The 11,462-nt window shown below is 43.4% G+C and overlaps 1 protein-coding gene across 1 annotated transcript; it reads left to right on the forward strand.

Annotated features, from left to right (window-relative positions):
- Positions 1-2,233: 2,233 nt before the first annotated feature.
- LOC103722711 (auxin-responsive protein IAA1-like) lies at positions 2,234-6,019 on the forward strand. Its single transcript, XM_008813364.4, has 5 exons — positions 2,234-2,596; positions 2,929-3,110; positions 3,205-3,316; positions 5,262-5,323; positions 5,670-6,019. The coding sequence occupies exons 1-5, from the start codon at positions 2,355-2,357 to the stop codon at positions 5,705-5,707; spliced, it is 636 nt and encodes a 211-aa protein (XP_008811586.1). The 5' UTR covers positions 2,234-2,354; the 3' UTR covers positions 5,708-6,019.
- Positions 6,020-11,462: the final 5,443 nt, after the last annotated feature.

The following is an 11,462-nucleotide window of genomic DNA, read 5'->3' on the forward strand; positions in this document are numbered from 1 at the left end:
TATGCCTATTTTCTCCTCGAACGACGTTGGCTGATTTGGGTAACAAATGATTCCTTTCTTTAAATTCATACGAGGTTTGCTTGGACATGGAACATTCCTACAAAAAATGGAGCATGCATTCTTGAGAGAACACAACCATCCATGGTGCATGCTGAATCCTTAGCTATGTTCTATTGACGAAACTGATGTGGCCTGGATTCGTTGGCTTATGACCAACCAATTCAGCCAAACAACCTAGAGGCCATGATGATTAAGCCCACAGACCGGCAACAAGGGGTTAGCGTCTTTAATTCAAAGCATATTAAAAACAAATGAAGTTCATTAAGAGAAGCAATTACAATTCCACATATTCATGAGATATGTTGCACGACGAGATATTGTACAATTACTGCACATTAAGTAGCTACTTCACGCCTGGGGAGTTATCGCACGGCCAAACAGTGTGCTAGTGATGGCTCGATGTTCACTCTCTCATATATATATATATATATATATATATATATATATATATATATATATATATATATATATATATATATATATATATATATCTATATCTATATATATATATATATATATATATATATATGTTGAGGGAAATACGGGTCCCCCCAAAACACTTGATTGGAAGCGCTCGACCTCGGACGACCAACCTGGCGCCCGACCTCGGACGCCCGACCAGGCGTCCAACCCAGAAACTCTCAACCTCGGAACGTCTGACCTAGAAAGCGCCCGATTTCGAAAGGCATCCGATCCCAGAAGTCGAACCTCACTGACTGCCCGCTGCGGTCACATTCTCCTACAGCCCAATTTGGGACCACGGCTTGGGCGACTTACTCAACAATTAATGCGCATGGTCTCTGCAGATATCCGGCTTACTCAACAATTAATGCGCATGGTCTCTACAGACCTCCGGCTTACTCAACAATTAATGCGCACGAACCCTGCAGACCCCCGGCTTATTCAACAATTAATGCGCATGGCTCCTGCTGTCTGCGGATCTCCAGCCCTCCACGGCAAGTCAGCTCGGCTGCGTTCAGTCAGCCATGACAACTCCCTGATTCCGACCTCATCCTCTACGGCAAGGCATTAATTCACATGATCGTGCACCAATTCGTGCGACGTGCTCAGTCATACGGCAACCTGGTCCCGTCGCATCATAGGTAACCCAGCACCCCTCTATAAAAGAAGAACTTCTCTACCTTAAAAGGGGCTGGACGCTGAAACTCTGGACATATTGCTCCTACTTATATTTCCCCCTCTAACTTAAGTATCGGAGGGCCGGCGCCGGAAACCCCGGCCACGGGCTTGTTGCAGGTCTACCGGAGGACGCCGCTCGCCGACGGACTGTCTCCTCCTGCTGATCCAGCACCGGAGCTCCTCCTTCTCAGCCGATCATCGCCCCCGGTCCAATTTCCAGCAACAATATATATATATATATATATATATATATATATATATATATATATATATATATATATATATATATATATATATATATATATATATATATATATATATATATAAAACTGAGAAAACTCCGGGTACTTTTTTTTTTTTTCTCTTAATCTGCTAAAACAAGTTTGACAATCCTTATTTATTTATTTTTTTTGTTTGCATGCTGAACTTTCACCTCCGAGTAGATTAATCCGACCATACCAATTCGAGCAAAAACCGATCACTCACCTTTCACTACCTCGTTCCACTCCATCGTATCGAATTTTGGCGGCAATAGAAACTAATATTGGGGATGCAAATACTTATCTTCAAAATTTTATTTGGATTAATTTGTGGGAATTGCCACTTAATTTAGCATTTAATCTTACATATTAGTTTGAGATCACCTTTACCTTTTTAAGGGAGTACGATATGTATCGGATTACTTTTGGTTGCCATACGTGAAGTCACCGATCCGTAGAACTCTTCCTCCTCGGGATCCGAATTACCCCGTGTAACACTAGAAATCGATCGCACGACTGGCCGCTGCACCAATAAAGCGAATCCAAAGAGAGCCGAGCCGAGGAGCCGGAGAGACCCGGGGGAACAGCTCGAACCGACAAGGCCTGCCCCACACGCCAAAAAGGCCGTTCACATACCCACAGGCACCACCCCTTGTCCGCTTTCCCTCTCGCGGACGAATCCCAACCGCCCGATCTCCACCAACGTGTCGCCATCTCCCTGGCTATTCGCCCCCATCCATCCATCCATCCATCCATTATAAGGGGATCAGAAGAAGCCAGCCACACGGAGACGGAGGGAGAGAGATAGAGGAGAGATCCAGGCAAGGAGAGAAGAAGCGCTAACCCTAAGTCCCTAACCCTTCAGAGTAGAGACGACCCTCGGCAGTGGAGGAGATGTCGACGGACACGGGGAAGAGCTCGACGGAGTCGGAGGTGTCCGGTCTGGACTACGAGGAGACGGAGCTGAAGCTGGGCCTGCCCGGGGGGTCCCGGATCGCCGGATCGGAGCCGGAGAAGAAGCGGGGGTTCGCCGAGACCGTGGATCTCAGCCTCGCGGGCGAGCCGCGCTCCAGAGATCCCGGCGATCGCTCCACCGACGGCCTCGTCTCCGGCGCCGGCAAGCCCCCAGCTGCTAAGTAAGCATATCACTCCCCCCCCCCCCCCCCCCCCCGCGCCTCCCGCCCCTCGCGGGGAGCCGAATCCACATGGAATCGTCACTTTTCTGACGGTTTTACCCTGACTAAATTCGAAATCAACGGCTAAAGCCGAGTGACCATGTCTTTTATCGAGGGGCAATTGCGTCAATCAGGATATCGGACATGATCAAGCTGACGAAAATACCCTTTCCTTTCAGGGGACCTATATGGCCTATGGGACGAGTTTATTCGTAGGTTGCCGAGTCACGCACAAGGGCAACACGGTCGTTTTTTGCGTGAGATTTACTATTTGAACTATTTTTCTGAAACAGGGCCCAGGTGGTGGGGTGGCCGCCGGTGAGGTCGTTCCGGAAGAACGCGTTGAAGAGCTGCACGTACGTGAAGGTGGCCGTCGACGGCGCCCCCTATCTCCGGAAGGTTGACCTCGAGATATACGGCGGCTACCAGCAGCTCTTGACCGCCCTCGAGGACATGTTCTCCTGCTTTACCGTCCGTACGTTCCCTCTCCTTCCGTCATATTTTTTCCCCTTGTTTGCCCTGATATGGCCAGTTTCTGACGAGGGTAGTTTGGTCGTTTGCTATGGCAGGTAACTATCCCAACGAGAGGAGGCTGGTGGATCCCGTGAACGGGACGGAGTACGTGCCCACGTATGAGGACAAGGATGGCGACTGGATGCTCGTAGGGGACGTCCCTTGGAAGTCAGTCCCTCCTTTCTCTATCTCTATAATCTAGATTAGTTAATAATAGTAATTCTAATTAGAATAACAATGTTCTGACTGGCAAGATGTACTTTTTACTTCTGTTAATTGTTGAAAGTTGGTAAAAAAGGACGTGACTTCTGGTTTGCATGAACCAGGGTGATATTATAGATCGAGTTGCACGTTCGAATAGATTTACAATTAAATGATCTAACTATATCAAGAAATGAAACAATTAAATTAGCATTAGCGCGAAAGAAGTGATCATCAAAATACCGTAACTTTTATTTTGGTGATGTTGTTATGGTTTGCTGCTTTTGTAGTATATGATTTGATAAATGGTTGGTTGAGAAGAAGTACGATCATGGAATGCAACTGCGGTGGAGGATCTACTAAAAAAAAAACTGGTGGAGGATAAGTCGAAGTCCAGCTGGGGAATGGGAGATTCTTGGAGATTTAATTGCTTTTGGTACTTTAGATCCATTTTACAAGAGAAGATGGTGTGATGGATGAGAGTGCCACTTTTGCATGGAGAGTTTATGCAGTGGAGGCAAAGTGGACATGCTCCTTTTAGAAATGGAATTTCTTGTTATTATTAATATGAATATTGCTAATCAAATGATTATCTGGGAATTCTGTAATCCAATTCTATTCCAGGGAAGATTCTTTGATGGGAAGTAGGGTTCATGAGCATTACTTGAGCACGATGTAGATGATTTTAGCGTAAGTATGTAAGACTTTTGGAGGATGTAGATGGAAGGATAACAATAAGGAGACCTTCCAGTTGACAAGGTCGAAGATGAGCCTCATGGGTAGATTGGTCATTTGATGAAGGCTATAAGGGTTAATATTTTGACAACACAATTTTGAGGGCTTGGATGAGAACCAATGACAGACTAGGACTCATAAATTCTACCCCAGGTTGATAGGATAAGGGTCCTTGACTCATCTTTATATATTCTGAGTTACATATCAATTCGGCAGTTTACTAACCAAAGTGGAGGGGTGTTGGTCTTTTCCAACAGCAGAGTTCTTCAACCACATGCTAGGATTGTCTCCCTAGTTTGGTACTTCATATAATTGATGCGGTAATTGAATAAGTCATCACCACCTCCGCCAGCTCAACTTGCCACTTATATTTTGCTTTCCTATCTATATTGCTTAATTTCCTTATTTCAAATTTGAAACTATTTTGGACCTCTTCTAAACAATATGGCTGGTTTTTGGTTTGATGTTTAATTGCCAACATTTAGTCGAATTCTCTTATTCAATGCCTGATTCATTGGCCAATATAGACATTGTAAACAATATATGGTGAAATGCAAATATGTTATCTGATTACTGCATGCAGTTTAAGTATTTATTCTGATGTAAGGGCTATTTTATGGGTTACTTTGGAAGATAAATCACATATGACTCTGTCCATCTATCTCTGATGGAAAAGATTTAGAGAACATCATAGATTGAATAAATGTAGAGAACATGGTAGAGAGAACAAATAGTTTCAAATTCCATTCTCATGAATTCTCGTTTCTATACCCAAAAAAGAAAGAAAGAAAGAAAAACTCTTGCTGCTTGAACAAATGTACATGAAAAGCAACACAATACCATGCCTCATATCTGGTTTTCACAATCACATATATGTGAGAGGAATTGCAATTATTTTATACCCATAATGTAGCAGTTCATCCGTCCTCTTTGTTTGTGGCATTTCAATGTGCCCTCAATCTAAAATCTTTCTTTCATATCGTGCATGAAATTTATCAACATATCATCGCTGAACTTTAGGTAATGTAGATTCTGCAGTTCACCCCAGAATGAAGGGCTGCTCTTTTAACAATGAAGTGCTCTCAGTGCCAAGTGTATATAGAATTATTAACCTTGAAGCATCACAGTTTTAACGCTGCATAAGCGAACAAATCTAACTCATGTTTATTAATTGCAGAATGTTTGTTGCATCATGCAAGCGTCTTCGGTTGATGAAAAGCTCAGAAGCTGTCAATTTAGGTAATGCTTTTGCTCTGTTAAATCAATCCTCTTTAGTTTCTTTCTAATCCGAAATCATTGTTACTGTAGGATTGTTTGCCTAGCTGTCTGTTTTTGAACTTGATTATATGATGATCTGTAGAAAGGAGTCTCTGTAGATCGTTGATGCTATTCACCGTCTTTGGTATCATAACATGCTGTGTTTCTCAATCTCTCAATTTAGTGTGATCAAATACAGTACCTTAATTTACAGACATTTTCTCTGCAATTCCACAGTGATGTTGGTTTCTTCATACCGAACACATCGTTGTAAGAGTTATGGTTTGGCCACGTACTTGGTTCATTGATTTGCTTATGGTGAATGCAGCTCCAAGGACGCCCCAGGGTTCCACGAGCGCCAGGTGAATGGGAGCTGCAGCATCATCAGACGACGAGATCATGTACAGGGATATTTTCTTGTCCTTCTGGTTTTTCTTAAGGCCTCTTGGAGAGTAGAAATAAGAGCTTCTATACATAACCGTAATTTGGTTTTCTTTTGGGGAAAGATATGAATATACACATTACGGTTGGTTTGTTATCAATAAGAAAACATTATGCTTGTGGTCCAGCTAACAAGCTTTCTTTCAGTCTTTCTTGAATGACCAAAGTTTAACATTCATCCATATACTGTTCCAGTGAGAATTTGGAATATAATGCTTGGGATGAATCCATTAACCATGTTGCTGCCCCAAGACCTTTTACCGAACTAATCTTGGGGTCTCACTTGATGAAATGCTTTTGTCTGTTCTTTGATTTCTGTGGCTCGTGGTTTAGTGCTCTCTGCAGTCCCAAACAAAATGAATATATATTTGAATTACATAGTGAAATTGTGAGCTGTAACTTGCCGTATGGTTTGTTGCTCTATGGCACATTCTTGGGTTTGTGGCAAAGTGTGGACTTGTTTGCTCAAGTTTTCTCCAGCTTCAGTCGCCTTTATGACCTGTTCAATTGCAGGGAGTGGTCTCCACTTCTTTGATCGTAATGGGAAGGCTGTGTATCGTGACTTCATTCTGTATACATGGTTTCAGCAAGAGCAATAGTTAATAAGCCTGCTTTGGGGACACCTGGGCACCCTCTGGCCGACATGTGGAACCTCATGTTTTGATGTCATTATCTTTCCGAACAAAAGAAAAAAAAAGAGGAGTGCTACATGTTGTCATTGAGGATCGGCTTGACTTAGGCACCGAGTGAGAAAGTTATTGGAAGACTTTGCAGCGAGCTGCTTGGATGGTACAAAGCAAGACTTTGTTTCGAAATGCATGCTTGCATCTGAAGTTTTGGTCCACAATTGAGCTCTGATTTGAGATGGAAAAACTAAAAAAGTTTTTTTTGTTGGAGTGTATCTGGAGAGACGTTCTTTGATGTTTAAGTCAAGACGATACTAAGAGAATAAAGAAGATTTGTAGTAGGTACATTGAGAATTAGATGATCACTTGAAATCATGTTATATACTGTATAGAGATGTGTTGTAGTTGTGAATACTACTCTAATCTTGGGAGCAACTAAAACCAAGTGGCAGTTAAGCTTATCTAGTTGTAATCGTTGGACACACGTTAATGCTTGTTTTTCTTTCTCATCCCCTTTTTTTTGCTTTTTTTTTTTTTCTGGTGGATAACAGGAAGGAAAATATTGTAAGTAATGCCCTTCTATAGAATCTTCTTGATAGGATATAGTTGTAAAAATTGCTAGTACTCACTGACGCTTGCTTCTCTCTCTTTCTTTTCCTAATGAATAAAAAAAAAAATTACAAGTAATCATGGTAGGAATTAGATAGTAATTGGCATGGTTAATTGTCGAAACCCACTGACCTCCTCCGAAATTTTATCCGTTTTGATGAGAAAAAGAGTTCCAAATTTTTTACAGAAATTTTTGCCGACAAGTCTTGTAATTTGGGCAAAATCCAAATGTGGTAATTGACGTAATTTTTATAACTTTCTGGGGTTATAGGCGAACACAAGATGGCAGTGATGTAATTTTCTTCACTTAGGTGGGTTGTTCAAAATCGAATAACTTAATCCGGACCCTTCGTCTTCCTCGCCGATCCGGGCGTTAATGCGAGAGAGAGGGAGAGGCCGGTTGCCGGGGAAGAGTTAAGAGAGAGAGAGAGAGAGAGAGAGAGAGAGAGAGAGAGAGAGTGGGAGGGAGGGAGGGGAGAGGAGAGGGATGGAAACGAGTTGTGATGGGCGACAATAAACGACCAAGATTAACCATATATGGGTACACCGGCAGCTCATACTAATCTCCCGCTGCTTACTAAATCATGGGACAAAATACTTTATAGCGATGGTGGGACAGTATAAAATGGATCCAGAGAATCTTACCAAAATGATGAGCAGCAAAAAAGATAACCCAGTCAGCAGTTTTGTTCGTCTTCCAAAACATATGCCCAATCTGAAAGACCTTACACTCTTACAGTAGCCACCGGACATCATCTAGAAGCCGATGGTTAAAGACCCCCGACCTTTCCTGTAGAATCCGCTCCACCATCTTTACTAAATTTATCTCTAAGATGATACACCGGCCTTCAGAACTCGCCTCGCATAGAAAACACCCTCCCATACATTTTGAGTTTCGCCCCAAAATAGATGATTTGAAGGTGCACCGCCTTCCTGCCGCAATCTCTAAGAGCCACTCAATTTTTTAGTTTTTAAAAAATAAGCTTAGCAATGTTAGATATTGATGAGACTTGAGGTGCTAAGGAAATAATGCTAACAATAACAATATTTCATGTGAATTAATCAAACAATCCACAATCATGTGACAAGGCACAAACATATTAGTCTGCAAAATTCAACAATTAACTCAAAAATCACTTTCTAATTTTGTTTATCCTATTTAGAAGTCATGCGCCCCATTATTTTTCTTCCTTTCTATTTAAGAAAAGGCTTTCTTGATGCGATTATAAGCCCCCCAATTTTAATTCATTTAAGGTACTTGAAATGATTTTTTTTGTTGTTTATGTTTATTATCTATGTGGGATATTTTACCATCTAGCTATTTGTTTGAACATTAATATCTAATTTCAAAACTTCTTTTTATAGGTTTATCTCTATTCCAAGTTTCTCAAATAGGGTTTTATGTTTCTAAATCCACATTGGAACTACCAAAAACTAGGTTCTAATTTGTGACAATTGTAGGTCCTATTTCTCTATCCTTGTTCGCATTTGGATGTTTAGGAGGATGGGTAGGTGTATTATATAATGATCTACACTTGTGCATTTGGTTCATGCCGAAATCGAAATGAACTGGAATAATCATATTTTGTGACGCGTTTAGTTCATGATAGGAATTAGAACGAGAACTAGAATATTTTTAAGTAAGATATTGAAAAATCAATTAAATAGGGGGGTATTTAAAAAAAAATTATTTATTTTTAATGAATCTAGAGGAAGCGTTGGAATTGAATTTTGAAAGATTGAAATTTTCCCATTCTCTCTACAATAAAAGTGGAAATGAAAATGAAAATGGACCCTCTCCAATCAATCAGTTGGTGTGGGTCTTATTCCTGTTTCCACTCCGGAACTCTCTCCAATCAAGTGCATCTTTATATTATATATTTTAAAAATAAAAAAAACATGAAGCAACTCAAACAAAGTATTTATTATTTTTTTTTATAGTAAATAGAGGCACATCAAATAGTTTTAATTACGTTTTAATATTAGAAAATATAAATTAATTTTTATTCCGCTGCACCGTCCAATCAAATCAAGCAGCATGCTGCTGCTCCATCAACCATTCCCTTTTTTTTTTTTTTTGGTGAAAACGGCAATTCATATATCTCTAGCTTGAGTACATGCGGCCATATCAAAAGAAAGTAAAGACAACAACGGGGTAGGACACTCAGCTACTGATGTCTAAAGAAACCCTCCCGAGTGCCGGGCAACATAGGAGGCGACCCAGTCAGCCGCTCTGTTCGCCTCCCGATACACATGTGCAGCATGAAAGTCACCCATCTCCTGAGCCAGTCTCCTAGTCTCAAGGATAAGTGGATGGCCATCACCGAACCTATCCACCCCCTGAATCCAGTCGATCACCACCGAGGAGTCTCCCTCGAGAAACACCCGGACAGCACCGAGAGCCCTCCTCGCAAAGGATAGGCCCTCCCAAGCAGCACACAACTCTGCCCCGACAACGGTAGGTCCTGAAATGCTGCGGCCCCCAGCGGCTATCAGTCTACCCCCACAGTCTCTGATCACAAATCCCACACCTCCAGAGACACCATCCACCAGCCTACTACCATCAAAATTTACCTTGAGATGACCAAGGGGTGGGGGTACCCAAGAAACCAGGGCGAACCTGGGCGCTATCTCAGCGGAGGAAGTACCCCAGATGTTCCTGGCCATCCCAGAGGTAACAGAAGCAGAGGCCACGACGATCTCCCCTGCACGTAGCACTGCATGATCCACCACCATCCGCGAAGACCACCTCCTCCCCTCAAATATGCGGGCACACCTATCCAGCCAGATATGATAAATGATGTATGCCATCATGATGCCCTCCCGAGCAAAACATGGGCTCCGCATGGAGGCTCTCAAAACGTGCATCAGGTCCTGGGCCGTCTCCACCGAAAGGGGTAATGTAACAGGGGACCTACTCCATACCTCCCTGGCCCTGGGGCACTGCAATAAAACATGGTCAATGGTCTCCTCCGTCCCCAAACACAGCTCACAACAATAAGAGATCAACATGCCCCGTCTAGCTAGCATGCTCCTGGTCGGTAGACAACCCCATGCCACCTTCCAGAAGAAGAGCGCCACCCGCGGATGACATCGCAACCGCCAGATCCATCTGCCCTCAATCCACCGATCTGGTGCCCTACTGATCAAGGAATGGAGATCCCGAGCTCGCACCTGCACTCGGCCCGTCGACCGCCAGACTAACCTGTCCGGCACCTCCTGCCAGGGAATCGGAATATCCAAGACCAACTCAGCCAACTGCTCCCCAAACACCTCCCGAATCAGACCCTCCCTCCAACGGCCCCCCTCTGGGTCTATCAGATCACGGACCCTGAATCCAGCAATCCTCGCCGAGTCCACCATAGTCGGAAGACGGCTGATCGGCTGCTCAGTCACCCACCTGTCCTCCAAAACGTCGATCGACCGCCCATCTCCAATGGCCCATCTCAACTCCGGTAACACCAGCGCAGCTCTAGCACACATCTCCCTCCACACCGGCGAGTGGGTACGGCCGCCACGCACCCCAGGTATCAAAGCTCCATATTTGGCCCTCATCAGCGAGGACCACAGACTATCCGGCTCTAACACAAATCTCACTGCATGTCGCGCCGCTAGCGCCTCCCGCCTAGCCATCAGGGACTGCACCCCCAGCCCACCGAATCTGATCGGCTGACACACCACCTCCCATGCCACCAAATGGATACCTCCTCTGCCACTACTCCTTCCCCAAATAAAGTTCCTAAAGATCAACCATTCCCTTCCAAAACGTATCATGATCAAAAGCTCCACTTTATTTCCAACCATCCTCCGGAACACTTTAACACCACCCACTTACGCCACCGTCCCAAACCTCGGAAAGGCCATACAACCAATCCCACCTTCCGTCGTAAGCCCATCTTTTGTCGTATTGTCGTATTCATGTAACCAAACGAGAATCCCCACCATCCAAAGCTTCCGGTGGACCATCACCATCACATCACGTCATTTCCGTCGACCCGAATGTCTCGTCTTGTAGATCAACGGCCCGGTTTCTCTCATCCAGAGTCCATAACACCCGATGAACTATGGGCTCGTTTGGTTCGCGGAAAGTATTTTTCCTCCTAGGAATATGATTCCTGGGAATCAGATTCCTAGGAAGAGGATACCTAGGAAAGTACTTTTGGCATGTTTGGTTAACCATGGGAAAGTGACAAATTTCCAAAGTGCTTATGTTTGGTTGACCATCCACTTTCCTAGGAAAGTTAAGTATAATTTCTATTATGCCCTTAATAAAAATTAGGTCTTTAATGCCTCTTTAATGCTTCTTTAATGCTGAAGGGTCTTTTTAGGAAAAAATAAAAAAGAAGTGATTCCCACCTCATGGGAAAGTTACTTTCCCATGTTTCTCATGGGAAAAACTTTCTCATGAAATGTGGGAATCATATTCCCATGGGAATACAACTTTT

Source organism: Phoenix dactylifera, unplaced genomic scaffold, assembly GCF_009389715.1.
Source record: "Phoenix dactylifera cultivar Barhee BC4 unplaced genomic scaffold, palm_55x_up_171113_PBpolish2nd_filt_p 000480F, whole genome shotgun sequence".
Classification (NCBI taxonomy): domain Eukaryota; kingdom Viridiplantae; phylum Streptophyta; class Magnoliopsida; order Arecales; family Arecaceae; genus Phoenix; species Phoenix dactylifera.